This window comes from Trichosurus vulpecula, chromosome 1, assembly GCF_011100635.1.
Source record: "Trichosurus vulpecula isolate mTriVul1 chromosome 1, mTriVul1.pri, whole genome shotgun sequence".
Lineage (NCBI taxonomy): Eukaryota > Metazoa > Chordata > Mammalia > Diprotodontia > Phalangeridae > Trichosurus > Trichosurus vulpecula.
In genome coordinates, this window is record NC_050573.1 from 343,375,700 (window position 1) to 343,391,278 (window position 15,579).

Sequence of the window (15,579 nt, forward strand, 5' to 3'; positions counted from 1 at the left end):
TTGCTTTTAAATTTGCTTGGTTTTTATAGAGAATGTTGAGATCTTTTAAAAAGTATGTCACATGAAAATTGAAGTTATTTTTCTTGTTCCAACAGTATTATTTTTCAAGTAACTGTATTTTGGTGGCAACAAATCCATCTTATTTTAATCAGCTTTGAAGTATCAATAACCACTTGGCTCTAGACACAGAACTTATGAAGCTGGGTTTAGAAAGGGAAGAAGAGATAACCGGTGTTGAAAGATACCTTCACTTTATTGTGCATGTTTAGCAGAGATAATATCTAAGGGAAGGAGGAAGAAGGGGAAGAAGGGAAGAAGAAAGGGATAAAATAAGTATTTATTAAGCACCTACTATTTACAAGGCACTGTGTTAACTACTTTACAAGTATTATCTCTTTTATTCCTCCTAGCAATCCTGGAAGGCAAGTGCTATTATTATCCCCATTTTACAGCTAAGGAAACTGAGGCAAACAGAGGTTAAATGTCTTGCCTAGGGTCACACAGCTAGTATCAGAGGCTGGAGTTTAACTCAGGTCTTCCTGACTCCGGGCCCAGCAGTCTATCCATTGTACCACCAGCTGCCTCAAAAGCCAGAGCTAGTCCTTCTTTTTCTTCCCATTGATCCCATCATCTCTTCCCTCCTCCACCCTCTCACATTCTTCCTGCTTCTTAAAGAAGTTTTAATTCTTTGAATCAATTTTTTAAAAATCAAGGGAAAACACTTTTCTTCCTCCATCCACTGCACAGCCTAGCTGCCTCAGTATTATTGAATGATGCTCAGTTCAATAAGTAACCTTTAATAGTGCTTTGCTAGGTGCTGGCAATAGAAAGACAAAAGCAATACATCACCGCCTTTAAAAAGCTAACTGCCTAATGGGAGAATGGCATGTGCAAAGAAAAATGTGATAAAAGGTAAAATATGATTGGAGCAGAGGAATCATGGGCAACATGCTATGAGCAGTTTGAGGGATGAATAGGTTCTTTTCCAAAAAGGATTCTGGGAAGGCTATATGGGAAAAGGGACGCTAAGCTGAAAAAAAGGAAGGGTCCTCACTAGGTGGAGACTGCATTTTTTAGGGGCATTCAAGATCAGTGTTGGTGTAAGCAAAGTCACATTGATGGAAGAAGGAAAGATAAGAACAGAAAGGGAAAGCAGTCCAGTTTGGCTAGAATATAGCAATGCGTGAGAGAAAATGTCAAACAGGTAAGGTAAAGGACCCTAAATGCAATTCTAAGGAATTTGTAACTTATAATTTATAACTTTGATAGACTTTAGGAAGTGGCTAAAGATTTCTGAATAGAAGTGTAATATAATCGGATAAGTGTATTAGGATAATTTCTTCAATACAAATTTAGGAACTAGATTGCAAACAAAAGAGGCCAGAAGACCTGTTAGGAAGTTAGTACAATAACATAGGCAAGATGAGTTAGGGACCTTCATAAAAAGTGGGAATGTTGTGGAGAGCCTGCATTCAAGAAATATCTTAGAGGTAGAATTATTGAACTGGGGGAATAAGGAACAGAGAAAAGTTTAAGACGGCTCCAAGGTTTGGAGTCTTGCAAGGAATGTGGTGTTGAATTTGTGGGGCTAGATACCTTGAAAGGAAGACCTTAGAGTATGATATGCAATTATTATAGTTGGAGACCCTGAAGGGTAGGGTAGGTTTAAGAGAGCTGATAATCATTCAGTTTTAGTGGTGTTGAGGTTGAGGTCCCAGACAATGTCTGAAGTCAATATATATAAATTAGAATCAGTTGGAATTGGAATAGAAAACCATTTATCTATGTAATAGTTGGAGCCAAAGGAGGGCATTAACCTCATATTTCTTGGTGTTGCATGATTATATTTTAGGAGCCTGAGGGATGCTGGAATAAAAATTTAAATCATTTTAAATGTTCCTTAAAATTAGGGTGAGTGTTAATATGATTAAAAATCTTCCCCACCCGTTCAATAGGGCCTTTACTTACAATCTTTATTTACTAGGTGCAAGGCCCTAGGCCCACAGCCTTTTGCTATTTAGGTCACAGAGAAGTGTGAAACCCTCACAGCCCTAAAGAGAGGTGCTGAAACCAGAGCCAATTGTATGTGCACTGAGTTCTAGTCAATCATATGGGCATGAATTCAGCCAATCAGATGCTGGCTAGGACTGTATATAAGGAGAGCCCAGAATGTGAGAGCTGCAGAACTGAGAGTAGGAGAACAGAGCAGCAGAATTGAGAAGCAGACATCAAGAAGACTTTGAAGCAGCAGGCATTCAGAGAGAGCCAGCATCAAGAGAGACTGCAGAGTCTAGAGTGCAGACCAGAAAGTTGTGGAGATCGAAGAGCTGAAGAATCTACAGCATCTAGAGTTTTGAGAACTAAGAATGCAGAGAATCCAGGAGACTGCAAGGACTCTGAGAACTGCAAGGGCTTTCAGAAATGAGGGAGAGGACACAGGCAAGTGGATAGTTAGGATTCCTGAGTGATTGTTTACAGGAAGGCCCTAGCAAGGTGGAAGGTTACAGGATGACTTGGTTCCTTGCTATGATACTGTGTTATAATTTCCTTGTTGCTACACTGAGGTGGGCTTACTGGTTTTGGAATATAATTACTGCTATATCAAATTGGAGTCATTGGTCTTGGCATTTGATACTCTGGGGTCTAAATAAATGTTATACTTCCTCTGCCTTCTACCTAGAGAGTTTTTCATACTTTGGGATTCTGAGCCATACAGGCATGTTCATGGTCATCCTCAAGGTCATGAATCATGCCTTACTGATATGTAGTCATTATAATGTGGTGGAAAGAACACTAGAATAGTGTTACTGGGACAAGTCAGTTAACTTCTCTTGGCCCTAGTCTCCTCATCTACAAAAAAGAGAGATTTGGGTTAGATGACCTCGTAGTCACTTTTAGCTCGAAGTCTATGATCATTTGAGTTCATAAATCTTGGCTCTGCCACTCCCTAGTTATGGGCAAGTTATTTCATTTATCTGGCCTTGTAGTTTTCTCATTTCTAAAAACAGGGGATATTATTTATATTAGCTTCCTCATAGGTTTGTTGTAAGGAATGCATTTCCTATACTGTAAAGTGCTGTAGCATATACATATGAACATATACATATGACTGTTGTAAGAATAATTATAAAAGAATATACATTAATTAATGTAAATTTATATATTTCTTCTAAATACCTTGTTTCAGAGATGGAAATGTTGTCAATTTCATTTTGCAAGAAGCGTGATTATGTATAACCAGATATAGTAATGCAGGTGTATAGTACATATCCACATACTGTGTAGGTAAATATCTATGAAACAATGAAAATTTACCTTACTTATTGGTTAGTCTTCATAGCTAACAACTATTAAAATGAGGTGTTTCATCTGATTTTGTTTTTGTCAGAGTCCAGAGGAATATACGCATCAAGTTAATTTATTCTATTTAAACTCTAATGGCTTCCTCTTTGAAAAAAAAGATTAATTTTTTTAATCTCCAAAATATGAACATCTTTCTCTTGGCACTTGATCATCCCTTTTAATGTAAAATTACAGTCTCAAAGAGAGATTTTTCTGAGGGACAGTTATATGTTAATTACATGTAAAAACAATTTAAATTTTTTTTTAGATTTTGAATTCCAAATTCTCTCCTTCCCTTCCTCCCCTCCACACTGCTTGAGAAGTCAAGCAGTTTGATATAATTTTTACATGTGTAGTCATGCAAAACATGTTTCCATATTAGCCATATTACAAAAGAAAACACAAGCCAAAAAAAAATAAAAATAAAGTTTTAAAAATTGTGCTTTGATATGCATTCAAACTCTATCAGTTCTTTCTCTGAAGGTGGAGAATATTTTTCATCCTAAGTCATTTGTTCAGTCTTGGATCATTGTATTACTGAGAATAGTTAAGTCATTCACAGTTGGTCATCGCTGTTACTGTGTACAATATTCTCTTTATTTTACCAATTTCATCAATTCATGTTAGTCTTTCCAGGTTTTTGTGAAAGCATTCTGCTCATCATTTCTTATAGCATAATAGTATTCTATCACAATCATATAACACAACTTGTTCAGTCATTCACCAATAGATGAGCATCTTCTCAATTTTCCAACTCTTTGACACCACAAAAAGAGCTGCTATAAATATTTTGTACATATAGGTCCTATGCCTTTTTCCTTGATCCTAAGATACAAACCTAGTAATGGTATTGCTGAGTCAAAGTATATAGTTTTATAACCCTTTAGGCATAGCATCAAATTGTTCTTGAGCATTGTTAAATCAGTTCACAACTTCCAATTTTTCCACATCCCCTCCAAAATGTTATTTCACTTTTCTGTTATATTAGCCAATCTGCTAGGTGTCCCTCTGAAAGACTTTGTACACGAATTCTTCCCCCACCCCCACTTTTCTTCCTCTTTACCTTCATTCCTTTAATTCAAGAGTTATAGGAAAATAGCGATATAGAAGGCATGTTGCCTGAATTCCAGGATCTTACTATTCAGTTTCTTTGGTGGTGTTTTCTTTGTCTTTAACAAGAAAAATCAATAATCAATATACTCAAAAGAAATGTATGCTATTTGTGCATATATCAATAGTCACAAGAAAAATCACAAGTCTTCCTCAATTGTAACATGAGAGAGTTGGACTAGATCTCTTAAGTCCCTTCCAGTACTAAGTTCTATGATTCAATAAATATTAAGAAAATTATTGAATGCTCAAGTTGGGAATTGTCTTTATAGAAATGGAAAAAAAAATTAATTCCCTTAGCCTGGATTAAAGCAAATGTATATTTTTGACAGAAATGAAACTCTCAACCCATATTAGTAAGTACAAGTACATTTCCATGCCATTTGTATGGCTTCCTGTATCATCAGGGAAAGAAGGCACAAGTGTCTGCCTACAGCAATCCAGGTTGCATTTCCTCCTTAGGCACCACTCTCTAAAATAAGCAAAGAGACAGACAGAATAGGTAACATATCCAATTTCCGATTAAACCAGCTGTGGTATCTAAACTCATTAGGTCTACTGGTTTATTCTTATTATATCCCCCATTTCCTTTTGCATTCCTGCGTGTAGACTGGCCTTATTTTCATGTTTTATTTAATATACAATCTAGAGCAAATTGGATAGGCTATAATAGATGGATTATCAAGGTAGGAATGGTAGGTTATATTTGCAGAATAGCTCTGCAAATCTACTTCCTTCCATGCCTTTGAGATTGGTTTAAATTTGGGAGATTCTCTCCCTTGCATTTTCAATAGATGGAAACCTATTCAATAGAGTGCACCTAATCAGTTCTTCCAACTCTGGTTACTTTCTATTATAAAACACAGATAACTAAATTACAAACTCTCTTTCCAGTTGTCAGATTTTGACAGCCCTATTTCTGAGGGCCCACAGAGATGCTCTGAACTGAATTCCTTCTTTATCTTTTAATGGAAGTTAAAGGGCACAGTCTTAAAGGAGAAACTTGTACCTGCATGGACTATCTTGTATTTCTCTGAGAATTTTATAAACAGTAAGAGAAGAAACAATTTCAAAGCAAGAAAACCAATGGTCACTAAAAATGCTATTTTGAATTTGTATTTTGTAGGAGTCCTTTGGAATCTTTCTTCATGTGATGCACTTAAAATGCCAATTATCCAGGATGCCCTTGCAGTGTTGACCAATGCAGTCATCATCCCTCACTCTGGATGGGAAAATTCACCACTCCAGGATGATCGGAAAATACAGCTCCATTCTTCACAGGTGCTGCGTAATGCCACTGGGTGCCTAAGGTGAGTCTGGTGAATGCAAGAACTTCATTGTGAGAATCCCTCCATTCAACAAAATTCCACTGGTGTCTCATTGCTTCTGAGCCTGCAACAGGGAAGATGGATTTTTCATTATGGCAGGTATCTGGTTTGTAATTTCACTGGAGAAGCACCTTCCAGCTTCTCAAGATTTGTTTTCTCCCTGTGTTGCCAAAGGTTCTTGATGACTACCAGCCTACGTATATTTGGATATGTTTATTTATTACTAAGTAACCGATTCATTCTCCAGTTGAACAAATAATGTTAATATGTCCGTATGATCGTAAAATCCTGGCAGGGCTATGCTGGAGCCAGTTTGTACTGTCTCTGGAAAGTCTATTATTAAATTTTCACTGTGAGTATTTACAGGTCAGAGAGAAGCAAATGTTACAAATCAGGACTCAGTTTATTGTTTTGTAGATTGTTTATACCTAAGAATGTGAAAGGGAAAATGCTAATAATGCCTATTAAACTTAAAAGTATGGCATAGATACTTTTAATTTTTGGAGAACTGGTTCCTAAACATTTAACAAGCACATCCTTGCCTAGAAGAATACCTTTAATCAGTCAGTGAATTTTTTGTATTTATTGTGCTTAGACTTGGGTATGCAAAGACAAAAGTTAAAGTTCCTCACCTTGATGAGTTTGCATTCTAGCTGGAAGGACAGCATGTATTTTGCTGCTACTGTTGGTGGTGGTGGTGGTGGTGGTGGTGGTTCTTGAGTTGAGCCTTAAAGGAAACTAGGGATTGAACCTAAGAGATAGAAGTGAAGAAGGGTACATTACCAGGTACGGAGGCATACAATGCCACAACACAGAGGGGAAAGAGTAACTTGTGTGACTGAGAAGGCCAGTTTGGCTTTGTTCAAAGCAAGTAGTAGTAATAGCCTGGAAGGGTATCCAACAAGTAAAAGAATGTTGACCCAGTGTTTTATTAAAGATCTTTGGTAAGTCATCACAAAGCAACATGGGCAATTTAAAAAGGAAATTACTTAAAGATATATTAAGGGAAAATGTCATAATGACCAACTAGCTAGATAATACAAAGGCCTTAAAAATTTTCTTTAATAAAAGGTAATGTGACTCCAATTAGTTGACCATATTTGTTTTAACCTACTTTAGTTTTTAGGTGAAAATTTAAAAGAATATCTTTTTCATTATACTTGGAACTGGAATATTCCGTGGCTTCTAAGTCTCAGGGTTTATGGCGATTTAGTACTCATTGCAGTCAAAATAGAGATGGTTTAGACAAGCACTGTTGGGATGGGAAAACTCAGATAGGTAGAGTGTTTTTATTCACTTGTGTTGGAGATTTTTTTCTGGTTGGCTTTGCTTTTGTTCCAATTGTATACAATTTGTAGTGATTGATATTTCTCAAAGTATGTTCATAAAGACAATATCTTAGAATGTTGTAGGACCTTCTTTGATGTTCCATTCCTTTACATAACAAGATGTTGGACTTCTAGCTATTAGAAAACACAATTCTAAGGGACTGTACAGCTTTAATTATTTCAGGGAATTCAATGCAACTTTCCACGTTAAAATCTTGTAGGCTGGGGCAGCTAAGTGGGTAAAATACTGGGCCTGGAGTCTGAAGCACTTGAGTTCAAATGCAGCCTCAGACAATAGCTATGTACCCCTGGACAAGTCACTTAACCCTGACTGCCTCCAAAAAATGTATATATTGTAGGTGGTATTGTGCTGAAAGTAATAGGCCAAATAAGAAATGTATCAGATTGCTTGCTCCCTTGGCGGAAGGAAGGGAGGTAGAAAAAAAAAAACTGGACCTCAAAATCTTATAAAATGAATGTTGAAACTATCTGCACTTAGGTTTTTAGAGGGGGAAGGCAAGGCAATTAAGGTTAAGTGACTTGCCCAAGGTCACACAGCTAGTAAGTGTGTCAAGTGTCTGAGGCCGGTTTTGAACTCAGGTCCTCCAGACTCCAGGGAAGTGCCCCGCTCATTGAGCCATCTAGCTGCCCCTGAAAACAGTACTCTTTAATGTGCTAAATAGGCACTCAACCTCTAAGCCTGCGTATGTATTTAGAAACAGTGTATTTGTACATAGAGTCTGGAAGCATTCACAGGAACAAATGGACCACCTCAGATGATTACATCTTCTAGGACACAGAATGAGAAAAAATCATTATTTATTTTCTAGGACAGGATTAGAACGTTAAACCTGTATCATTATTGTATTTTGTACACAACACTTCTTCAAGTGATATACAGTTTCTTTTGTGTGGGTAGTCCCACCAAAGACAAAGCTCAAAACTGCATAGTTTTAAAAACATACATAACTTACTTGACAGTCTTCATGAATTGTTGTGACCAAGATAAAATTATGATGTAGCAGCCATTTTTCTGGTAATGAGCCTTTATCAAACTGGTCTTCCTGTGGTGGACATACAGTCTGTTACTGGGTCCATGTTATATGCCTTTCTACTTAAATGTAACTCAATTAAATTATCTGCTTCAGGTATCCTCTTTGAATTTTAAGAGCTATCAAAAGCTATTAAGGAAATTTTGTTGTAGATGCTGGCAACTGGTTCCATGAAAAATACAGATGTTCTTAATTAAATATCAGATACAGGAGCATAAATAAATGGGTACAATCATGTCATTTCATAGGGGAGCCCCTGGTGTCCTTATTCCTTGCTGTCCCACTGTTATAGCCAAGGGTCAAGATTCACAGGAGTCACTCTGTCCTTTACTTTGTGAGCAGTTGCACCCACTGACAAAATTTTCACCTGGTACTGATCTAAGGTATACTCCATAGATAAGGATGAGACCAAAGTTAACTGATCCTGATGAGGTCTCTAAACCAAGCCTGCATGCATACACACATACATACTTACACGTATACATGCATGTTTGCATGCATATACACATGAATATGCACATACACTTTTTTTGTTCTTAGCCAATGGTGTCCATTATGAAAAGAGAGATGTCTGTTTTAGCCTGTCATAGAAAAAATAGATGATAGATAAGTAAGTAAATAAATAACCAGATGAATTGATAAGCAGGTAAATAAATTAATAAATGAATATGTAAATAAATAAGTGGATAGATGAATTAGATAGATGGTTGGATGGATGGATGATAGATCAAGCAAGCAAGCTTGGAATTATGTGCAGCAGGTCCAAAGAACCTTGCATCTCATGAGTTACAACTAGCTACAGATTGCCTCAACAGTTTCTAGATTCTGTTTTTCTATTACTCAATTTTACAATTTTGTGCCGTGTGAAACAGAGTTCGAATCCAGCATCAGCCTGTGGAGTCAGGAAAACTCATGTTTAATTCCAGTTCCCATATTTAGAGTACTGACTGACTATAGGCTAGTAACTTATTTCTCTGAGTTTCACATTCCTCTTCAGTAAAATTGGTATAATAACATGTGCACAAAGTGCATTACAGGATGATTGTGAAAACACTTTATAAAGCTTAACGTTCTATATAAGTGTGAGTTGCTCTCATTAGCAGCTGCAGTGGCTGCCTCATCACCATCATCTCTCTCCCCTTTACCTAGAGAAAAGTATTCTCATTCAGTGATATTAACATGTCTATAAACTTCTCTATCCCGATGGCGAAAGAAGGAAGGGAAGGGAACCACTGAGTAATAAGACCAGAATGAGTTTAGTATTTGCCAAGATGAATTTATGTTGCTATTGACTATTTGAGAGGCAGTGTGGAGCACTGGACTGGGTTCAAGGTAGACCTCTGTCACATATTAGCTGTGTGGCCTGTGGCAAGTCACTTTCTCTCAGTGCCTTCTGGCTCTCTAAGGCCAAAAGTTTCAGAGCAAAGTGTCCATTTGCATTTTAAAAGGTTTTTCCTCACCGGAAATTCCTAATGTCCATGAAACCACAAGTCAAGTCCCTCCCACACCCCAAACATAACCACTTAGAGCTAACAGTGTTGAAGATTCTGTATAATACACCAAACTATCCTGAATGTGTCACAGTGGAAAATTTGAAATCCTAAAATTTTGAGAATTTCTCTGTATGTTGTTCTTTTTCTATCTTTGCAGCCTCAGGGCTTGGCATAATATCTTACACATTATAGCTTCATAATTCATGTTTGTTAAATTGAATTTCCTATAAAATATAAGTAATTTCTTTCTCATAAAAAAATTACCTGGCATAGTGTTTCTGCCTTTTAGTGTTGTCTGCTTTCATTTAAATTACCTCCTGTGTTTGGCCATCCACATAAATGAGATCACAGATCTACCTAAATATGATTCCATTAGGCAGTGGGAAGTTTTGGCTTCTCCAGGCAGAAAAAAAGAAAAGTCAGATTTAGCACCTGCTATCATTTCATCTGTAGACCATAAGGAATCCTATATGAAAAACCAAAATCTTCATGATGAGAGTGATCATAATTATTTGTGTTTTGTAACTGTTTCTATGAAAATGCATATTCCCCATATTGAAATTTACTTAAGTTTTATAGAAGTGCTTCCAGGTTTCCATGTTATAATTCTTTCCTACCTTCCCTTGTGTCGTTATTTATAATTATCATATTATATTATATTTCTTGGCTTACTAAAGAAATTTTCATAGTTAACCATATTCATTCTTTACTAATGAGCAAACTTTCAGACATCTGGACCCTAGCTTCTAGGACTATTCAATTAGTTATAGAATTACAAGTCACAGTGTTATCTATTATAAAATCTTTCAAGTGTTTCCATTATGTACTTCAATTTAAATTATGGGAACTCATGCACAATCCTTAAGATACTTGTGAGATTAATTCCACTAGTGTTTTCCAGAATTAATATTTTATTATACATTTTATCGTTCTGATTTGAAATTTTGTTTGATTTAATACCATTTATAATCAGAGTTGCTTTGAAATATATATACATATACATATGTGTGAATACATATATAATGTATATATATAATACACATGTAATATAACATCTGCCTTTTCCATGTGTATGTGTATCATTAAAATGAAATACTAAAATAAGCCAAACTTGGAATCTGATCCAGAGATTGCTGTATCATAATGTTAACCAAGATTTTCAAAAATAATAAAGCATATTCCATCATGTCAGTGAGAGCAAAAAGAATTTTTAACATTAAAATTTTAAAAATTAATATTAATTTCATCCTTATTACCTTTTAAAGTTCTATTTTTGTATATGTTTTATAACATACATAACAGTAGTATAGGAATGCATTCTATAATTTACAAACCAATATACATATAATTGGCATAGATCCTCAAGAATTTATAACTGGTAGGACTATGAATAAAAACAAAAAAATTAGAGACTACTACCATAAGACTTTAAAGCATACTCAGACAGTTCAATGGAAATTGATAGAAGGCAGGAGTTTGACTTTGAAACATAGAGATGGTTTACTATATTATCTTCTATTTGCATTTCTAGTTAAGACCCATCAGTTTTTTAATCCACATATGTGATTTCATCCCTATAATAGATGTAAGCAACTCTTAACAAGAAGCTGTCTCTACATCCCCAGACTAGAACCTGCTCTGAAACTCACTACTTTAGAGAGTAGCTCAAGGCATCAATATGATAAGTGATTTACTTGCCCAAAGTTACATACAGTTGGAATATGTCAAGGCTGAAACTTGGATCCTGCTACTTCTTCATTATAAGGTTAGCTGTCCACCCTCCATAAGAAGAAAGTAATGATTCATTTGAATGAAACACTTGTATTCCAAAGGTTTCCAAGTTCTATTTCAAAAGCAGTAGCTGCATTTAAAGGACAGGGCATAGCAAGTCATTCTTGGAGCTTTTGATTTACATCCCCGCAGCTCTCAGGCTTGAGTTTGTGATGGAGATAGCACTTAGATTTGAACATTTAGTATCTTCAAATGATAGTGGTCTGCAGGGACAACTGTTTTTTTAAAAAAAATGTGAGGTAGAAAATCTCAAGCTAATACCATCTTATTTTTTTCATTTTCATAACAATTATTCATAAGTTCAAGATGGACATATGAGAAAATTATATGAAGTTACATGAGGTAGAATATGAGATCATTGACAGAGCTGGATGACAGATGAGTTGTGGATGACAACATAATGGAAAGATCACTGAATCAGAAGTCATAAAATAAGTTTACATCATGGCTCTACTACTTAGGTGATCTCAGGCAATTGATTTTCTCTTTCTTGGTTTCAGTTTTCTCATCTACAAGTGAGATTAATTAAATAATCTCTAAAACTCCTTCTATTTGTAATAGTCCATGATTTGAAAATGAGGAAGTGAGCAGCAATTTTCATCTTTTGGTGGCTGTATTTTCATTGGGTAGAGGCAATCTAGTGTGCTAGATAGAGTGTTAGACTTTGAACAAGAAAACTTCAGCTCAAAATCCAACTTCTGCAGCAAAGGTAAATCATGTCTCTGTACTTTGGGAAATTCCCTAGGATTTATCTACAAAGTCATAGATGGTTGATGATCTCTAGCTGTGTAGGAATCTTCACACAATAATTTACCCTCCTTAAATAAAATTAAGATATAGGGAGGGGCTGCCCCTACATTTAGCATGGGACTGTTGTTGTGTAACTCGAAGGGCAGCAGAATAGACATCTCTAGTTTTCTTTCTCACCCTTCTCCAAGGGAGACTTTCTTCCTGATTGAAGGGGAAACAGGAAGTTGGAGTCAGAAGTCTGTCTACTCTTCTCTGCTCAGATAGACAGAGGAACCAGGCTAGAATTATATCAGTGTGCTAGTCTGGATGGTATCGTTTTCAGGTTCAAACTAACTTTTCATTGCTGTTCATTAATTGGTAAAAGGAAAGGACCCAAGCTTTATATCAAAGACTTGAACCCTTTCCCACCAAATATCAATTCCACAGTGAGCACACGTAACAGTTAGCAAAGAAACCCATTTATTCAAGTCGATAGCAAAACGAGTAACTAGGGAAAGTCTAGATAGGAAGAATATATACCAGACAGTACAGATTAAAGGAGCTCTTCCATTGGGAGCAAGGTAACTCAGCTCAACCAAGAGAAAGAATTCTAGGTCTCACCTAAGGGGAAGTTCCCCAAAGTTTCTAGTGTAGCAAGCTGGGGATAGGGACATGATTGACTGCCAGCTCCTCTCATGTTGGCTTCTTCCCAGAGTCTCTTCCTTCAGCAACCTGAAGTGGGGTTGGCATCATTCCTCTCTCAAAGTCAGAAGCTCCTGAAGCAACTACAGAACGCAACAAAACCAAAGAGACTCAAAACAACTCTCAAGCTCTAAGAGCCAAACTCTCCTCTCTCCCTCTCTTGCCAGCTTTGGCCTTCATGAAGACTTGGGGCATTGGTCTGCACCAGTATTGAGGAAACTCCATACCCCTCCTGGACCAAAAATCTATGTAGTCCCTTGCAAAGATTAGATGGTGAAAGTACAAAACCTGGAAGTATATAGTATAAATACAAGCACCAACACTTTATAAAACAACAAGAATGATTTTTCTGGTGCCCCAGGTAACAGACCTTTGGTACTATTGAAACTAAAATAAACAAATGTTCATTAACAGGTCACATAATAGTCAGGGCACAATAAAAAACATCACCTGAGAGGATGCTATAATAATAACATGCCTAACTACATATAGGACATAACACATACATTCCCAGCAATCAATCAAGAGCCATAAGCATGGCCAAGAAAGGAGGCAGCTAGGTGGCTCAGTGGATAGAGCACTGGGCCTGGAGTCAGGAAGACCTAAATTCAGATACTTCTAGCTATGTGACCCTGGGCAAGTCACTTAACCACCCTTTGCCTTAATCCACAAGAAAAGGAAATGGCAAACCACTGCAGTATCTTTGCCAAATAAAACCACTGGACAGTAGGGTCCATGGGTTCACAAAGAGTCAGACACGACTGAACAACTGAACTACAAACTAACAAAGCAAAAGTAGCTAAGTGTAATAATAACACCATCTCTGTATAATACAACTTAACTATAAGCAATAGCACATACATAAAACAATTAACAAATAGACATGGCAATAAAATGAGCATAACACAAGACAAAAGAAAAATAAGATTAAAAAGCAGCGTACTCAAACACACAGTAATTCACATGAACAGCAGTAAAATATGCAGTTGCATACACAACATATTTTGTGTGGACATGATGGAGATGCCCACTCCTGTCCTCCAAAGTTGACATGCTTCTTCCCAGAGTCTTTTCCTTCAGCAACTGGATCATCCATCTTTCTCTCAAAGCTGGAAACTGGAAGAATCTAAAGTCACTGCAGAACCTTGAAGAGACCCTCAAGCTTGAAAAGAGCAAACCTGTCTTCTCCCCTACCTTCACCACCTTCTGAGTGCCCTTCATATTGGCAGGCACAGGGCATTGATCACTACTAGCAATGAGAGTGACCCATTTCACTGGGTTTGGGGACTGGGAATGATGAGGGTACAGTCTCTGGGAACCCCCTTGAACTCTCCTTAAATCTTTCCACTAGATCTGGCCTTTGCCTAAGGCCATAAGTCTTTCATTATCTAGGCCCAACTCTCTACCTAGCCTAGCCCTCTATTGTCTAGCTACTTCCCACCCTTGATCCTGATCAAAATATCTATACCCTGTCTCTTTTACCCTAGCCTTCTGTTGTCTTTCATCTCCAGGTAGCCTTCTGCTATTTCCCACCCTGGAGTCTGACCTCACCCCAGTCACCCCAGTCCACTCTAAACCCCTCCTCTAGTCATCCCAGACTACTCAAGACCACCCCTCAGTTCCCTCCCACAGTCTTTCTGTATATAATCTCCATCTTGCCTCCATGAAGGCACTCAGATTCAGTCTAGCTCAGTAGGCTGAATCTGGCCCACTTGTGAAAACAAGCATCACAAATGTTGAGATTTCTTAAGCCAACCCAATATGGCAAATCCTTAACAAACTTTGTCTTTTTCCTTGGCTGATAAGACTTGAGTCAAATTCATTCAGCAGGACCCAGCATGTCGGTGTTTTGGGATCTCAAGCACCCATCAACCTCAAACCTCATCATTTTGGGTCCCTGACCAGGAATCAAACCCAGGCCGTGGCAGTGAGAGCACCAAATCCTAGCAGATCACTTAGATATATACTTACATACTACACAGATACTAAGTTTTATTTCTGAATGAATGAAAAGCATAGAGAAATAACTCTTGTGTGATTCAGTCTCAACTGTCTTCTCTCTTCATTTCTTCTTCCTTTTACTTCCATGTTCCTTTTCCAAATCCCAAAGAAGATAGTGATTGCAAGGTGTGGGGATAATGAGATTGCTAGAGAAGAATAACAATTCTAGTTCTCCTTTTGCCCAGCCTTACCTCAATCTGTGATTCAGAGAAAAGTTAGGTGTTTTTTGTTTGTTTGTTCTTAATCTAGCAGCCCTTTAGCAATGCCCTAGGCATAAAATGTGTGAAATCATTCCAAGCCCCAAATGCATTATTCTTTTATTTGCTAGCTTTAGGACTATTTCATTGTTTAGTTAAGTATTTTCTCCTGAACATGAATAAAGATAAATACCTAGAACTATTCTCCTGGGGACCTGCTTCCTAAGCTTAGTTTAGCAATCCTGTTGAAATGTTTATGTTACCGTAGCTGAATTTAAAAGAATAGGGTATGGCAAGTCTTTCTTGGAGCTTGTCCTTTTGATTTGCATCTTAGAAGCATTCAGCCTTGAGTTTTTGATGGAGATAAGCACTTAGATTCAAACATTTAGTATCTTCAAATGATGGTGTTCTAGAGGGGGAATTATTGTAAACACAAATTGTGAGGTAGAAAATCTTAAGCTAATACCATCTCTGAACTTGTTAAAAGGGCTTCTCTAATCTTGATG

At 37.0% G+C, this 15,579-nt stretch overlaps 1 protein-coding gene across 1 annotated transcript in view; it reads left to right on the top strand.

Annotated features, from left to right (window-relative positions):
- The window catches only part of CTNND2 (catenin delta 2), a 339,842-nt gene that overhangs the window by 102,689 nt on the left and 221,574 nt on the right, over nucleotides 1-15,579 (top strand). Inside the window, exon 3 of the mRNA XM_036745439.1 lies at nucleotides 5,579-5,762. Within this exon, the coding sequence (XP_036601334.1) occupies nucleotides 5,579-5,762 (184 nt within the window). The remainder of the gene's footprint in view (nucleotides 1-5,578; nucleotides 5,763-15,579) is intronic.